Source organism: Oncorhynchus mykiss, chromosome 2 (assembly GCF_013265735.2).
Source record: "Oncorhynchus mykiss isolate Arlee chromosome 2, USDA_OmykA_1.1, whole genome shotgun sequence".
In the NCBI taxonomy this organism is placed as follows: domain Eukaryota; kingdom Metazoa; phylum Chordata; class Actinopteri; order Salmoniformes; family Salmonidae; genus Oncorhynchus; species Oncorhynchus mykiss.
Window position 1 is genome coordinate 95123112 of NC_048566.1, and position 18163 is coordinate 95141274.

Consider the following 18163-nt stretch of genomic DNA (forward strand, 5'->3'; position numbering starts at 1 on the left):
CCTGTATTTAGTGCTAAAGCTTTGTTTACTTTTCTCCCTAGTGGACCTCTTTTAACATTAAAGAAGAAGACAAGTGCTGAAAAGTCCTGTGATATGACTGTCATCTTATCGCTGCAACATTCTTCAATTTTCGAATTTGACAGCATTCCATTAAACCAATAGAAGAAGCGATTTCAAGCCTCGAGAGAGGCATTGTCCCGTTTCCAGATGTGCTTCTCCCCTTTAGCCCTCATAACGGCACCGGTACCCGTTCACTTCCAGGCGCGGGACAGCCGTGACAGCTGCGGCAGAACGTGATCACTTTCTGACAGGTAGTAAAGCCCCACGCTTCTCATTTTTACCGGTCTTTTTACGCTGTGGCACAACAGGGGACCCCTCAATAATGCGCTATGTCCAAAACGGGAATTTATTCTCACTATCATGCATTCTTTCTTACCTGGGACAGCGGTCTTCTTCTTCTTCTTTTTTCTTCTCTTTTTCTTCCCTGTTTCGGAGGGCTCCGCGTCCTCTTTCGCTTCGTTTTCGTCGGCGTCCCCATTGAGAACTTCGGGCGCCTCCGGTTCAGGCTGCACTATCTCGAGCTCCGCCATCATCGGCGTTCGGAATGAAGTGACGCATAAACTGCTGGGAGCCTCCAGTGGCCACATTCTGAAACTGTGCTCGAGGCAGACAGGCAGCTGAGCCAATAATGAGCTATTAGGCACTTTGTGGAGCTGCTTGACCTCAATAGAGAAAACTAAGCCCGTCCTATCTTCATTTCTCAAGTGACAAGATAGGAGGAGCGTAGTGCTTAAACTCTGGAGAGTATATGCTACTAACTTTTATTGAGGCTGTTTGTCTTCCATCATAATAGGCCTATTTCAAGGTTATAGTAGGAGAGGAAATAGTATGTATAATCTAAGTCAAATAGATGATCACGTTGTCATTTACAAATCGACACAGTGACACTAGTTGCTCGATATAACATTATTAGACATGTATAAACAATAAGAAAAGCAGCCATTTAAAAGGCTACATAAAATATAAATCATGAGTCAATAGCCTGGCATGGGAACACTACTGATCTCCTCACTCAGCAAATGGTCCATAACGGAAGCAGGCCAGAATCGAATAACCACTTTCTCTGTAAACAATTCTCATCCAATTATGTCCCCAAGCCTTTCATCTCAAGTTACTGCGCTCGCTCTGCGCACTGGGTGACCGCGACCACCTTGTGCCGCATTACTCGTTTTTGCAAAATATCAAGCGCTCAAACCGCAATCTATTTTTAGAAGCCGTGGTTTGTATTGTCGGTGTTATGCTTTCAGATTGTTGCCATGAGTCGATCATTTCTGGTGCGTAAACTCATTTGGAGACGGGCCGGGCGCAGTGTGTGTATCCAAGCAACAAGCTTCAGCAAACTCAAAGGGATAAAGGTTACATTTACAGTAGATGAACGCGGAGGTGGATTGTCGAACATTATTCAGGCACCCAGTGCAAGCTTAGAGATTCTACTGGGATTCAAATGTTTGTTTTTAACACCAGATGTACATAATGTGGGGAGTTAATCAACACTTTTATGGAGTGTATAACTGACTGGAATTATTTGCAAATGATGATGACAGATTTTAGACCCGGACCTCTGTATTTCTTTGATCAGGTAACCAATAAATATACTATGTATTATTACTATATCATGCAACAGAGGAAACTGGGATAATGGATAATAATTTTCACAACTTCTTCAGCCTACAGGACGGGGACATAGGAAGCGCCCCAGAATGCCCTTGGAGCATTGCTTTGATCTGGCAAATGTGGGCGTGCGCTTGGCAACAATCAAAAGGTAGGCTAAACTCATATAGACTTTATATTATGTTAGTGTAACGGATGTTTCAATCGGTGACGTCACTTGCTCTGAGACCATGAAGTAGTAGTTCCCCTTGCTCTGCAAGGGCCGCGGCTTTTGTGGAGCGATGGGTAACGATTGCTTCGTGGGTGACTGTTGTTGATGTGTGCAGAGGGTCCCTGGTTCGCGCCCGGGTATGGGCGAGGGGACGGTCTAAATTTATACTGTTACATTAGACCGTGCTGGACTGGACCACTTTTCCCTCTATCCCTAGCAAACACAGCAGATTTAACTACTTGCATTTTGAACTGAATATCATGATTAGTTGATTATTGGATTCTGGTGTGTTAGCCGGGGCTGGGGAAAAAGGTGTGGCATCAATCAGACCCCCGAGGACTGGAGTTGCCCAGGCCAGAATTATATGTCTGTTTTGTGTGTGCTTGACTTATTATTTATAAATAAACAAATCTTCATTTCAATACTTTCTATTCTAATTTATAGCCTATGCGCTCACAGCGAGTGCGTTAACGATGACAAATATGATGCAAAGAATGAAGACAATGCACACAAAGTGCCAAATAAACCCTCTACCACTGGTAAACCAGATACCTGGCCCTCTATCAACGGATCGTTGGACATGGGTGGTGATGAGAGGAATCCGGAGGCCGCGGCCGTGCCAGCAGACTGGTTGGATGACATGGACCCGATGGATGCATACAAGCACATGGCCCCTCAGTTGTTGAGCGAGTTGGGGAGTGTGCTTTTGCAGTATGAAGGGAGTGAGGAGGGATGTATTCCACACGGCCTCGTGAACGTTCTGAATTACTCATGGAAGGATTTGACCGCCGGGGCAGTTTATGTCAAACCATCTTGGAAGTTGGGTGTCGGCAGCGGGAGTGGTGATGGCGGGAAACCTCGCAAGTCGAAGGGCTTCATGAATTTCGATGAGACTCTTCGGCAGATGGCGGGAAAGAGAAAGACAAAACAGAAAGCGTCCAAGGTGGAAAATGGGTCTGAGAGACAGCCTCAAGACTCCAATTTGCGCAAAAGGTTGTCAGTTTCCCATGCACAAAAAGGTGAACCCTCAACATGAACACGTCAGCACTCACCCACTGCATTAGTTGACATCTTTTCTAATAGGAAGTCAAATTATGACTTTGAAAAAAGTCTCACATTTACACAGTACAATTCCCCAGGCCATCTACTTTAATTAACCAAACTCACCATGGCTACTTTAGACCCGGGATAAGTAATGAAAATGGTCCTAAACATTAAACCACCTATATTAAGTCATTGCTGTCCAACTTTTAAGACATTCCTGCTTGTGGGAGAGGCTAGATTGGTTTACAAGAGAAATTGTTGGTCTACAGGCCACAGGTGTTTATAAAAGGCCTTAGTCAGTGAATCAGTTAAAACCAGTTCCTGCCTTTTGACTTTCCCTGCTTAATAATTCACTCACACTCATCTGGGGTATTATGGGTATTACTGAGGCAATGGGTGGATGCTTCTCTTGAAGCTCCTCCTTAGTCCTATAAGTGACCATTTAACAATACATGAAGTCTAGTGTTCAGGAAATACATGAAGTCTAGTGTTCAGGAAATACATGTAGGTTAGTGTTCAGGAAATACATGTAAACTAGTGTTCAGGAAATACATGTAAACTAGTGTTCAGGAAATACATGCAGGCTAGGGTTGAGGAAATACATGTAAACTAGTGTTCAGGAAATACATGTAGGTTAGTGTTCAGGAAATACATGTAAACTAGTGTTCAGGAAATACATGTAAACTAGTGTTCAGGAAATACATGTAGGTTAGTGTTCAGGAAATACATGCAGGCTAGGGTTGAGGAAATACATGTAAACTAGTGTTCAGGAAATACATGTAGGTTAGTGTTCAGGAAATACATGTAAACTAGTGTTCAGGAAATACATGTAAACTAGTGTTCAGGAAATACATGAAGTCTAGTGTTCAGGAAATACATGTAGGTTAGTGTTCAGGAAATACATGTAAACTAGTGTTCAGGAAATACATGTAGGTTAGTGTTCAGGAAATACATGCAGGCTAGGGTTGAGGAAATACATGTAAACTAGTGTTCAGGAAATACATGTAGGTTAGTGTTCAGGAAATACATGTAAACTAGTGTTCAGGAAATACATGTAAACTAGTGTTCAGGAAATACATGTAAACTAGTGTTCAGGAAATACATGTAAACTAGTGTTCAGGAAATACATGTAGGTTAGTGTTCAGGAAATACATGTAAACTAGTGTTCAGGAAATAGATGTAAACTACTGTTCAGGAAATACATGTAAACTAGTGTTCAGGAAATACATGTAGGTTAGTGTTCAGGAAATACATGTAAACTAGTGTTCAGGAAATACATGCAGGCTAGGGTTGAGGAAATACATGTAAACTAGTGTTCAGGAAATACATGTAAACTAGTGTTCAGGAAATACATGTAAACTAGTGTCTTTTGTATCCAAGATGACATTCCCATCAAGCTGTTTTTCAACAATTTCCTTCCAGCTCATGTGGCCACAACTATAAGTTTCTCCATCTCTTCAAAAACCTATGAGGAGCAAGGTAGGACATTACCACACACACTATGTTACTCCTAGACATTTCTATGCAGGCGATATACCTGATTAGGGGCTCCCAAGTGACGAAAGGGTCTAAGGCACTGCATCGCAGTGCTAGAGGCATCACTACAGACACCCTGGTTCGAATCTGGTATTATGATTGGGAGTCCCATTTGGCGGCTCACAATTGGCCCAGCGTCGTCCAGGTTTGGCTGGGGTTTAGGTCGTCATTGTAAATAAGAATTTGTTCTTAATTAACTGACTTGCCTAGTTAAAAAAAAAAAAAAAAGATAAAAAACTGTACGGTATAGAGCAGTAGTAGTGCTGCCTTAGCTTTATCAGCTCTAGCAACTGAGCCACAGCTGGAACCCAAAGCCAAGGTCGTGGGTTCAATTCCCGCAGGGAACACACACTCATAAAATAAATGTATGTGCTCACTGTACTGCAAGTAACTTTGGATGAAAAACAATTTGCTAAGTGGCACATGTTATCATATCATTTGACTTAGTGTGTGGTAGATGGACATCTAGTGTACCCACATTGTGCCCTTGAGCAATGCACTTAACCTCACAACATGCTCTCCATTCAGGGGCCGCTGACTGCACTATGGCTTGACACTGTGCTTCTATTTACTGTGTGGTGGAGGGGGGGGGTGTTCAGAACAAAAAATATCCATTATTCGCTGTAGCATATGGACAATAAAGTTGTACTGTATGGTACATGCAGGTTGGATCGTCCAGCCTAAGGAGCCAACCCATGAGGAACCTCAGTGGACTAAGCTGTGTCATTGGGTGGTAGAGAGGCTGCAACTGGCTATGTAAGAACTTCTATTCTACTCTATTCTGTTGTAGAAATCCTCACTATGTTATTAGCCATGTTATAATCCCCACCAAAACAGGTTAATCGCATTGGTGCATGTTTGACATTCATGCCAGCGACCTGGGTTCACTTCCCTGCTGGTACCTACAATATTGTATTATATTTCCACAGCTTTTCCTGCAACACAACATATCCCCATGTCACCCTCATGGCTTTTTCAATTACTTTGAGTGTGCCAATTTGTCCATGTGTATGATTACAGTATGACTTCCTTTAGAAAACAGACAACGGAGCAGGCAGAGAGTGGGCTGAACAAACCACCCATCCTCCGTCACTACGGGGATGCCAAGCCACACTTTAAACACCAGAAGAAGACAGGAGGAGGAAGCGGAGGAGGAGGCAAGACCTGGCCTTACCCTCAGATACCAGAGGTGAACCAGGAGGACCAGGATTCATTGCGGCAGAAACTACACTACAGGATCAATGATGGTTCCTCCTTCCTATAGTATCCTTTCTCACGTTTCCAACTAAAGCTGATTCATTCCAGGATGTTACTTCGCTACTGACCTCATTCACTAATCTTCACAGATCTGACAGCACTAGGTATGGGAAAGCTATATGAGAGAAACTAAAAACCAGTTGTCTGAGATCTGTGAAGGCAAGGAATCAGGGCAATGGGCAGGGAACATCTTCCTAAAATTAAACTCAACAATGATGTTTAAATCTCTAATTTCTAAATCTAAATGTGTTAACCTAGCCGTCGCCTTGACCTTAACCCTTCCCAGTTATCCGTCTGGTTTTGTAGCAGTGTGTCAGAGCCACTCTGGTCTGTCCTGTGGAGGGTTCTATACTAATGTGTTCAGTGACCAACTCAGCGCTGTTACACTGGCCAGCATCACCGCAGTAGGACGGGGCACCGTCACACACCCACTCAGGTAAACACATAGTAAATGGTTAAAGATTTAACAGAATTTTCAAACAATAAAGTTAACAGAAATAGGGGCACTAAGAACAGTATGTACAGTATCTGACTCGAAGGCCCAATTGAGTTGTACTAATGAATGAATTGAGCTGAGCTAGGTTCCTAGTTCAGATAAAGCTGACGCATGCTTCCCAGTCGAAACGGTTCACGCATATATTAACAGTTTGTGACGTTGTTGTTCGGTTTCCCCCCCCCCCCCCCCCCCCCCCCGGCTGTTCTTGCACACAGTTTTTTTGAGGCAAGTCGAAGTTCAGTAGCCGATGTCTACGCCCCATCAACGATGATTGGTCAACAGTACTATTCCTAGTAGGAGTGGGAACGTGAAGTGTTTCTTGTCATTCGACGAGAGACGATTCATTGTAATGCTTCTTTTTTTACTGCACCAAACATCTTAGCTAGATGTAAAATTGCTCGACTAAAAATGTCAAAAATGAATGACAGATATCTTGATTTATCTTAGATTATCTTGGACTATTTTGAGGAAGTGGTTTCTGGCTATGTTGTTGCTACGATGGCTCAAGAGTGTCTAACAATAGTAATAGTAATATTACTAGTAGTAATAGTAATATTTGTTCTTGTTTTTAAAGCGAAGGTGTTTCGGGAGTATGCGAGCACAGACGGCCTAGCCAAGTTCTGCTAGGAGCAAACCGAACCTCTGCATGAGGAAGCCTTAAATTGGGATCAGTGGATTACTACTGGTTAGGGTGAGGCGTAGATCACATGAAAGGGATCTTTAACACAGGAGGTTGGTGGCACCTTAATTGAGGACGACGGGCTCGTGGTAATGGCTGGAGCGGAATCAGTGGAATGGTATGAAATACATCAAACACATGGTTTCCATGGTTTCCATGCCATTCCATTCGCTCCGTTCCAGACATTATTATGAGCCGTTCTCCCCTCAGCAGCCTCCACTGGTCTTTAATCAATGGATCCACAGGGATTATGTTAGCTGGCAGTGAACATGGTGTGCTTATTGTGAGTATGTCTGCTGTGAGTAAAGCAGACATAGATGGATCTAACTGCGACCTGTTGTGAACTGTTGTTGTCTGTAGTGGGACTGTTACTGCTGTGTGGGATCAGCGTGGTGGGATGACGTGTGACCCAGAAGGAGCTGTCACTAAGGAGTGGACCTGGCAGATTGGGGTTAAGGAGAGGATAGTCATTCAGGTGAGGACCAGGGCTCCATGGGGTCAACAGTTCAGTCAATACAGGATATAGCTCAATGTAAATGAGCAAATGTATGTTCATAGTTGTCTTTTTAATCTGACCTCACCTAATTTAAGGTAAAGTAAAGAAACTAAGAGTAAGCTAATTAAGCAATAAGGCCCGAGGAGGTGTTGTGTACGGTCTGATATACCGCGGCTGTCAGCCAATCAGCATTCAGGGCTTGATCCACCCAGTTTATAATAGGCTATAGCCCAGTTTAGTCTACAACTACTGTTTGTAATCCCCATCTCTGTAAGGCCCTTCACTGACAAGCTCAGTCAAGAAGAAGAGGAAGTCCCAGTTGCTGGGCAACGCCGTCATATGATAGCCTCTGGGACAGCAGTACGGGGGCTTGTAAACAAAGCAGGGGACGTGGGGCATGACGATGTTACCCACGGATACTGTGATACTCCAACTATGTCATCATGGCTGATCGGTCCATTTCAGTTTTAAAGTGGGCTATTGCCTCTATTGTAATCATAACTTCGAATAGAGGAACAGCCATCAAGTACATTTATCAACAGAGGTGAGAATTTCTTAATGCCAATTAGGAATCTCTCTTGTGGTTTAGTCAGGATTGAGATAGGGTTAAAATAGGATTAAGATAGGATTAGGATAGGGTTAAAATAGGATTAGGATAGGATTAAGATAGGGTTTAGTTAGGATTAAGATAGGGTTTAGTTAGGATTAAGATAGGGTTTAGTTAGGATTAAGATAGGGTTTAGTTAGGATTAAGATAGGATTAAGATAGGGTTAAAACAGGATTAGGATAGGATTAAGATAGGGTTTAGTTAGGATTAAGATAGGGTTTAGTTAGGATTAAGATAGGATTATGATAGGGTTTAGTTAGGATTATGATAGGGTTTAGTTAGGATTAAAATATATTTAAGCGAAGTGGCATTCCATAACTTTTTGTTATTTTCTTATTTTTTCCCAGGTGTCTGATCAGATCTCAGTACGGATGTTGAGCGGTACCTGTACCACCCTCAGCTTTAAGAGTCAGAATGAGAGTGTCCAGCTACCACTGTCCCCCCTGCCCAACATCACCCCAACTAAAGAAGTGGTGAGAAAACACTGTGATGATAATATATTAGAGCTATTTCAGGCTTAATGTGTTGATGATGGTTGGTGATGACCAAATCTGATTGGTGAACGGTTGGTGACTGGTGAATCTGATTGGTGAACGGTTGGTGACTGGTGAATCTGATTGGTGAACGGTTGGTGACTGGTGAATCTGATTGGTGACCGGTTGGTGACTGGTGAATCTGATTGGTGAACGGTTGGTGACTGGTGAATCTGATTGGTGAACGGTTGGTGACTGGTGAATCTGATTGATGATTTGTATGAGTCGTGTGCTGTCTTCCAGGCCTGTCTGCAGACTGAGGGGGCGTTCACCTCTCTGGCAGCCCAGGAGCTCTCCCTGAGTAAGAAGCACCAGAAGAACCAGGGCCAGACCATAGACACCAAGAGGGTAAGAGACTTTAAAGAGGATCTATCACATTTATTTTACTAAGTAGCTCTTTAAGAACACATATTTTACAATAACGACCTGGCTAAGAGAACGTCAGTTAGGATTTCGTCTCATTGAGTGGTGTTTCCAATGTCTGTACTAGTCTCTCTTGACCAACATTCCTACACAATGAGATTTTGATTATGAACCAGGTGTCAGTGCGTTCCAGTGAGGTGCTACAGGTGACCCGGGAGTTGGAGAAGCTGGAAGAACCCTGTCTCTTCAGGAGAGGAGGAGGGCGGGCAGGACGAGAGCTGAAAAGACTCCAGAGGAGAATATGTAATATCCTGGACGACTGGCTGGAGTTCTACCGGGTCACCACAGGTACACAAGGTTTTATTTAAATGTGTTTATTATAGACATTAATTATTCTCTTTTACAATAACAGGTCAAGGGGTGAAGAGTTCTCTCACGTGGTCCACTGGAGCTTTTTTTTCTAAATCTTATTTAATAAAGTACTTACTATATAAATACGTCTATACCGCAACAAGTCCTTGTGGACTGATGTTAGTACCAACGGAAGTAAACACAGAAACCGTTCAGCCAGTTTGACGAGTTCTTCACATGAAAAATACAATGAAGCTGTACAGGTGTGTCCATATAAAAGTGGTTCAGTACAGCATCAGTTCTTAGTTACATATGTCATCTCCTTAGTTACATATGTCATCTCCTTAGTTACATATGTCATCTTAGTTACATATGTCATCTCCTTAGTTACATATGTCATTTCCTTTGTTACATATGTCATCTCCTTAGTTACATATGTCATCTTACATATGTCATCTCCTTAGTTACATATGTCATCTCCTTTATTACATTTTTACTTATCAAGTCAGTTAGGAACAAATCATTATTTACAATGACTGCCTAACCTTGCCGACTCTGGGCCAATTGTGTGCCGCCCTACGGTACCCCCATTCACAGCCAGTTGTGATACAGCCCGGGATTGAACCAGGGTCTGTAGTGACACCTCTAGCACTGAGCTGCAGTGTCTTAAACCACTGCGCCACTTGGGAACTCCTTCGAAATGTAACAATATATGCCATTTAGCAGATGCTTTTATCCAGAGTGACAGTCATGTGTGCATACATTTTACCCATCGTGGCCCCAGGAATCAAACTCACTATCCTGACGTTGCAAGCGTCATGTTCTTACTACTGAGCTACAGAGGACCACAAACTCACTATGAGTCTCCTTCATGAAGTCCTGACCATCTTCTGTTGCCCATCAGGTATCAAGTGCCCAGATATGGAGCGGATATCTGATGGTCCAATGCGGCCCAGACTGAAGAGAGAGGGCCAGTCAGCAGCGCTGCCCTCCCTCCACCCCACCACAGGGCTGTCAGACAGTACCCGGGGTCTACCAGAGGGGGGAAGCACAGCGCTACATGCCAGCACTAGACACCTGCCACCTGCCTCAGATGTCCTCCTGCCAGGCTCCACCCACAAGTTGTCATGGTAACATGATGTGTGTTGTTGTAGAAAAAGGAGCGAAAACCTCTTATTTCCAAAACAAACTTTTCAGGAGATGTAAAAAAAAGAAGAAAAAACAGCCATATTTTCATATTAGCGTACATACAATTCTGAAACTTCAGAAAGCTATTTTGAAAAAATAAATGTGAGTCCTAGAATTATGACATTTTCAGAGCACATTGAGGGGAGTTACTGCTTTCAGTACATGTGAAACAATCAAATAAAACGGAGACTCACAAGGTTTTCATCCGACAGCGACGATATGTAAAATAACAAATAGTTTGTGGACAATTATGTTCAGACTGAAGTCTTGATGATGATGATGATAATGATTCTGTTGATGATGAAGAGTATTATTGATTTGTCAACAGGACATTTTCTCCAAAGAAGCAGGGCAAGGAGGGAAGAGAGGAGCCCCTTCATTTCACACAGTCAGGGACGTTCAGAGTCCACAGCAACGTCAGACTGGAGTAAGAACAGAACCAGAACCATGCCTCTGTCACTGCCAGAGACAACTCACTGCTTCTGACCCTAACAAGGACTACTTCTTCCCTTTCCTTCTGTCCTATGCCAATAACCATGTTCTATTCTTTCCACCCAGGTCTGTAGTGATCCCGAGATGCAGTCCAGAGCTCCGTCTCACTGCCCAACTTCCCCACTACACATCCTCAAGCCCCTCCACCCCTTACCCCCTTTACAGCCCGTGTCCTGCCCAGCTTAGGGCCGTTCTCCTGGGGTTAGAGGGCCGGACACACAGGCTGTGTCGCTGTAGCTCCAGGACCATGCCAGTCCTGACAGATCAGGAGTATGATGCCTTCATTTGGGGCCAGCCCCCCCACAGTGAACAGATCCTGGTGGTGTGTGTGACAGCCCTGCACCAGACCCCCCTCGCCCCTCACATCCCCTTGTTGCCCAATGAGGACATGCTGGAGCTGCTCTACGAGAGGATGAATAAGAACAGGACCATGCCATGCACTCAGGTTGATTGATTTACATACATTTACATGAATAAGAACAGGACCATGCCATGCACTCAGGTTGATTTACATATATTTACATGAATGCACTCAGGTTGATTGATTTACATACATTTCATGAATAAGAACAGGACCATGTCATGCACTCGGGGTGACAGGTTGATTTACATATATTTACATGAATAAGAATAGGACAATGCCATGCACTCAGATTGATTTACATACATTTACATGAATAAGAACAGGACCATGTCATGCACTCAGATTGATTTACATACATTTACATGAATAAGAACAGGACCATGTCATGCACTCAGATTGATTTACATACATTTACATGAATAAGAACAGGACCATGTCATGCACTCAGATTGATTTACATACATTTACATGAATAAGAACAGGACCATGCCATGCACTCAGGTTGATTTACATACATTTACATGAATAAGAACAGGACCATGCCATGCACTCAGGTTGATTTACATACATTTACATGAATAAGAACAGGACCATGTCATGCACTCAGATTGATTTACATACATTTACATGAATAAGAACAGGACCATGTCATGCACTCAGATTGATTTACATACATTTACATGAATAAGAACAGGACCATGCCATGCACTCAGGTTGATTTACATACATTTACATGAATAAGAACAGGACCATGTCATGCACTCGGGGTGACAGGTTGATTTACATACATTTACATGACAGAACATTCCATTTCGGGACATACAATGTATCCATATAATTCCACTCTTGAGATTACCAGGGGCTGACACACACACACACACACACACACACACACACACACACACACACACACACACACACACACACACACACACACACACACACACACACACACACACACACTTTTCATGCTTGACTTTGTCCTCATATTCAGAGTCAGCTGGACTCGTTCCGCCTGGTGAGGTATGAGCTGTCTACAGGGAAGACCTGCCCAGCTACCCACAATGCACTGCTGCAGCAGAGACACAATGCCGCCCCTGGGATGTTTCTGGTCAGTTGGTCAACAGCTGTCTCTCTCTCTCTCAGCCACGTTCAGTTGGTCAACAGCTGTCTCTCTCTCAGCCACGACCAGTTGGTCAACAGCTGTCTCTCTCTCTCAGCCATGACCAATTGGTCAACAGCTGTCTCTCTCTCAGCCACGACCAATTGGTCAACAGCTGTCTCTCTCTCAGCCACAACAAGTTGGTCAACAGCTGTGCCTCTGTCAGCCACAACAAGTTGGTCAACAGCTGTGCCTCTCTCAGCCACGACAAGTTGGCCAACAGTTGTCTTTCTCTCTGGGCCACGACTAGTTGGTCAATAGCTGTCTCTCTCTCTCAGCCACATCCAGTTGGTCAAAAGCTGTCTCTCTCTCTCAGCCACGACCAGTTGGTCAACAGCTGTCTCTTACTCTCAGCCACGACCAGTTGGTCAACAGCTGTCTCTCTCAGCCAAGACCCGTTGGTCAACAGCTGTCTCTCTCTCAGCCACGACCAGTTGGTCAACAGCTGTCTCTCTCAGCCACGACCAGTTGGTAAACAGCTGTCTCTCTCTCAGCCACGACCAGTTGGTCAACATCTGTCTCTCTCTCTCTCAGCCACAACCAGTTGGTCAACAGCTGTCTCTATCTCAGCCACGATCAGTTGGTCAACAGCTGTCTCTATCTCAGCCACGATCAGTTGGTCAACAGCTGTCTCTATCTCAGCCACGATCAGTTGGTCAACAGCTGTCTCTCTCTCTCAGCCACGACTGCTTGGCTGTGGTCCGATTCACTAAAAACCCTTCTGCCCAATTGTAACTGGTACTAATACGCTCCCCCTCACGGATTTAAAATGAATGGACTGGTGGAAGTAATATGATGGAAACTCCCTAAGCTACAACCTTGCTTGCACCAATCAGATGCTGATTTAAACCCATTAGAGGGAGTGAATGATTGCACACTTCTATGTGAAGGATCGGCACGTAGCCCTAATCTTATTCACCTGATATCCACATATTACTGTAGATGGCAGCAAAGAAACACCAATCCAAGAGATTTGACATCATTATCAAACCAGCTTGGTCTTATTGTAAATGAATGTACCTTTTTACAAGAACTCCAGTTATCCTGTTACTGCAGTGGGCTAAATCAGGGTCACACAGAGTGTTTCTGGGTAGTCATAAACAAATATAATTTAAAAACAAAAAGTATACACCTCACACACATGGTTATGGGCTTAAAATAAGAAGCCACCTGAATCATGTCAGATATAGAGTAGAAATGTATTCCATTTGGAGTTTTCACCCCGATATTACACTTTATATACATCACAGAAGACTGAAATATAACAAAACTGTTTGACATAGAAACATTTTTGGCATGTTTTTTAAAACAATCTTTATTAATTATGAAATTAAGACAAATACGAATAACATTCCACCCATGAGGAAGTCATTTGGCGGCAGGAAAGGTCTACTTACTGAAAATGAGCCGACCTGGCTGGGCGTGGAGGAAAGATAGACAGACAGAGGAAAGGGCTACTTACTGAAAATGAGCAGACCTGGCTGGTTGTGGAGGAAAGGTCTACTTACTGAAAATGAGCCGACCTGGCTGGTTGTGGAGGAAAGGGCTACTTACTGAAAATGAGCCGACCTGGCTGGTTGTGCAGGAAAGGGCTACTTACTGAAAATGAGCCGACCTGGCTGGTTGTGGAGGAAATGTCTACTTACTGAAAATGAGCCGACCTGGCTGGTTGTGGTGGAAAGGGCTACTTACTGAAAATGAGCCGACCTGGCTGGGCGTGCAGGAAAGGGCTACTTACTGAAAATGAGCCGACCTGGCTGGTTGTGCAGGAAAGGGCTACTTACTGAAAATGAGCCGACCTGGCTGGTTGTGGAGGAAAGGGCTACTTACTGAAAATGAGCCGACCTGTCTGGTTGTGGAGGAAAGGGCTACTTACTGAAAATGAGCCGACCTGGCTGGTTGTGGAGGAAAGGGCTACTTACTGAAAATGAGCCGACCTGGCTGGTTGTGCAGGAAAGGGCTACTTACTGAAAATGAGCCGACCTGGCTGGGCGTGGAGGAAAGGGCTACTTACTGAAAATGAGCCGACCTGGCTGGTTGTGCAGGAAAGATAGACAGACAGAGTGAAACTCTCTTCAATATGCTAATAATGTAACTGTCTTTAATAAAGACTGTTTGATGGATTTACTTACCAGAATTATAAATAAAAGTGACACAAAGTTATTTTGAAGTGGAACACTGTATGAGACGTTAGGTATACCGAGGCTTATGGACTTTCTCTTCTTCTCTTACCGTTTGCTTACCGCTGCTGTAGACTAACTAATGAAGAACAGGCTAGTCAGGTTCTTCTGTTGTAAACCTGAGACCAGGTTACCTACCATATGAATGACTGACTGACTTCTGGCTTGCCTAGATAGGATGAACCCTGGTTAAACCAGAGAGGGGAGACAATGGTGAGCTCAGCATTCAGGCTGGTTCAAATAGGCTGAATAAAAGACTTTAGTGTCAGATGGAGGGTCAACTCCTCTGCAGGTCAGAACAGAGAGAAACAGAGGATTAGGATAAAGCCGGTTGTGAAAACAAACACTAAGCAATAATCGATTGATGGCTTTTCAATTGAAAAGAAGGAACCTAAATGCACAGTGAATGCTATCAGAATGTATTTTGTTTTCATCATCTTAACTATTAAAAAGAAATAACAACAGTTAATAAAACTTTGTTTTTGAGTTACAGTCTTTTTAAGTGGATGTCATATCCAGATATTTTGACTTTTTTTGTGCTAATTTTCTTTGGAAACAACAATAATCATCATCACGTCTCCGTCAGTCTATACGAGGTTTCTGTTTATTGGTTCAACAGATGTACATCAGAGGGAAGCTGCTGTTCGCTGACTACATCTTCAACGGCTACAGCTGCTCCGTGAGGGACCTCCACAAGCAGATCTCTAAAACTAGAGGGGACTACAGACAGGGCCAGAGCCTGCCCTCAGACTACAAGTTCAGGTAAACAGCTACTGAAGTGACACTTACCTACTGCCATTGTGCCCTTCAGCAAGGCACTCATATTTCACACGACTTCTGAGAAAACGTATTGAATTGAGTTGAACGGGAACAGTACCCTCTCCGCTGTGTTGGCAGTGCCCAGGTGAAGAGTCCAGCAGTAGGGAACCCACCTGGCCATCAGGGAGCTCAGAAGGTCCCTGATGGACGAGGAGACATCCCTCATGGAACACCTGCCCTGTTAGAGAAGGGAAAAGTCCCAAACCAGTGAGCGGTACGTACATAAACCTAATATTCTGTGGTACAGGTATTACAAACTAGTGAGCGGTACATACATAAACCTAACATTCTGTGGTACAGGTATTACAAACTAGTGAGCGGTACATACATAAACCTAATGCTCTGTGTTACAGGTATCACCCCGTCCTTTTAGAACCATTACTTAATGTTGTGATTGACTTCCTGTTCTCTTACCACTTACCCAATATTGTGCTTGTGACACTGGTTTATCGACTATCATTACCTCATTCTTACCCATACTGACAACAAGTGCAGGGATTCTTGAAAGACGGGACAATCCCAACTTTGTTTCCTCAGAATATTTTTTTCTTAATATTAACAACATTTGAAATGCAAATTGATTTATATCATCTCTGTCAGACACCATATATGGCCTTTCATTTTATGTTTGTTTTTTTGTTCAACAAGTGTTTAAAGTACTTGATTGTTTCATTCTAACATAGAGTTATTCAAAATATGTCATACAAATCTCCAAAAGTATGTTCATTTTGTTTTATACCACTGTATAATGCTCCAGGGCTAACTTCATTAGCATTTTGGCATGTTTTTCTAGATTCAGAACATAAAATCAGATTTATAAACATTATCTCTTACGTCGATGCACAGTAAGTACTTCAATAGTTTAAGCATATATTGCAGGACAATGACAAACATATTTTTTCTGAATATTTACCCCCCCCCCCCCCAAAAAAAACAATCTTAAGGGGGTTAGCAATCAGTGAAGGAATTGACAACAGACACTCAAAACAGACATGTTCTTGTCTTTAAAAATAAAAGTTCAATACAAACATTTGTAAAATATAAAAAAATATTTATTTCACAATCCCCAACCAAATATAACCATTCTATCAGATCTTTCAGCACTCTGGCAGAGTTGACATTAGACAAAAATCTGGCAGAGTTGACATTGGACAAAAATCTGGCAGAGTTGACATTAGACAAAAATCTGGCAGAGTTGACATAATGGCTTATTTTCCTTCTTCATTCAAGTGGAATACAATTGAGTTTTTCCTCAGTTGCTTTATGACTCTAAAACCTAATTAAAAGGAACTCATTTAAACCAACATCTAATATTCTATCTTAATAATATCTCAGGGAGATGGAGTTGACAGGTTATGGTAGTGACCATGGTGATTTCAATATTGTTTGTTTAAATCAATCAAAAGTATATCACTTTACAGACCACGAATGGTCTTGTTGCACTACATGTAATGAGGACATGAATAAGGGGTCCTCCTTATGTTATAGCTGGTCCTGCTTCTTCCTGATTCATTTAGAATTTTAGTTGACCAATTCTGGGCGGAATCACAGCTTTTAGAAAAAATATTCCTTGAAGTCAGAGAGGGCTATTGCAAGAAACTACATGTGATCATTTTCCAGTTAATATTTATTTTTGCAAGTTAAAAAAAAAACTGTCACTTTTTGGGGAAGTTTTCATTTGTAACCCTTTGTACCGGACAAGAGCATTTTCTGTCAGAGAGCCCACATGGAAATTAATAAACAAATATAAATATATATTTTTAATTCCCTTTAAATGTAATTTGTAAAGTTCAAATGATTAAACAAAATTATTTTTTTTTCATGACATTTCCCTGCCAGACAAGGATTGTCCCAACTTTCAAGAATCCCTGAGTGACATCTATGTTTAAAATGTCTAACATGCATTGTAAAGCTGACTTCTTTGTGTTCCAGGAAATTGACTCAGGGACCTGTGACATCATCGGTCACGTTAAAGAGAGACACCGCTCATGCTTAAAAAGCCAAAAAAGACTTCTGCTGCATCCTCACTGCCTGTACTCACCACACTGAACAAAGGTCAGCTCCTATCAGAGCTGCAATGTAAGACCCTTTCTGGTGTCACAAGTCATCAGGAGACACTGGAGAAAAACCTCATCAGAGCTGGGCTAGCTGGCTGGAGACAGACAGTCTGCTGGGAGAGAGGGACTAAGTCTAATATTAGGTGCACTACACTGTAAATGTAATGGGAGATCTGTATTACATCTATGACTGTCTTGCACACGTCTTGTTTGACTGAAATGAATTCAACGAAGCGATGCTCCACATACTGTAAATCATAGCACTTTATAGAACTCAGTTGCATCATGGAAGATCTTCCTTATTTTTCTACGGTCTACAAATAAAGACTGTTGTTTCCATATTATCTGTCTTCATATCCTCCAGGACAAATGAAAACTGTTTCAAAGTGAACAACAAAAACACAATGATGATCTACTGTTATCTGTCTACCTACCATTGTATCAAACCCAGAGCTATCTCATTTCTTCCTGTTGTGACATCATACTGTTTCAGCTGAGAGAGACACTTCCTGACTGATAAAGTGACTGTGTATCAACCAATGATGAGTGAGAGACTGAGAGAGAGAACTATGGGTGACTCAGTGACTCAGTGTTGCCTAATGCTGGTTTTTAGAATAACCTATACTGTGGAATGTTCAGAGGGAGAAATATTCTGA

The 18163-nt window shown here is 42.7% G+C and overlaps 2 protein-coding genes across 2 annotated transcripts in view; one reads left to right on the plus strand and one right to left on the minus strand.

Moving 5' to 3' along the window:
- Positions 1 to 1436, minus strand: part of LOC110502417 (methionine aminopeptidase 2-like) — a 27169-nt gene extending 25733 nt beyond the window's left edge. The window contains exon 1 of the mRNA XM_036959906.1: positions 437 to 1436. Coding sequence (XP_036815801.1) covers positions 437 to 647 — 211 coding nt within the window. The 5' untranslated portion in view covers positions 648 to 1436. The remainder of the gene's footprint in view (positions 1 to 436) is intronic.
- On the plus strand, positions 1387 to 17844 carry LOC110502428 (uncharacterized protein C3orf20). The gene is made up of 18 exons (XM_036959898.1): positions 1387 to 1639; positions 1728 to 1822; positions 2327 to 2901; positions 4349 to 4405; positions 5128 to 5218; positions 5498 to 5725; positions 6006 to 6155; positions 7255 to 7369; positions 8346 to 8471; positions 8775 to 8879; positions 9071 to 9242; positions 10150 to 10375; positions 10762 to 10860; positions 10992 to 11370; positions 12284 to 12400; positions 15251 to 15393; positions 15529 to 15664; positions 17383 to 17844. Exons 1-17 carry the CDS (start codon positions 1559 to 1561, stop codon positions 15659 to 15661), a joined length of 2892 nt encoding a protein of 963 aa, XP_036815793.1. The 5' UTR covers positions 1387 to 1558; the 3' UTR covers positions 15662 to 15664; positions 17383 to 17844.
- Positions 17845 to 18163: the final 319 nt, after the last annotated feature.

Excerpts from the sequence above, each read along its gene's own strand:
- LOC110502428 (XM_036959898.1), top strand. The coding sequence starts at position 1,559 with ATGGAGTGTATAACTGACTGGAATTATTTGCAAATGATGATGACAGAT. Across the intron at positions 7,370-8,345 it reads AGGAGAGGATAGTCATTCAG|GTGTCTGATCAGATCTCAGT; the intron begins GTGAGGACCAGG and ends ATTTTTTCCCAG. Across the intron at positions 8,880-9,070 it reads AGACCATAGACACCAAGAGG|GTGTCAGTGCGTTCCAGTGA; the intron begins GTAAGAGACTTT and ends ATTATGAACCAG.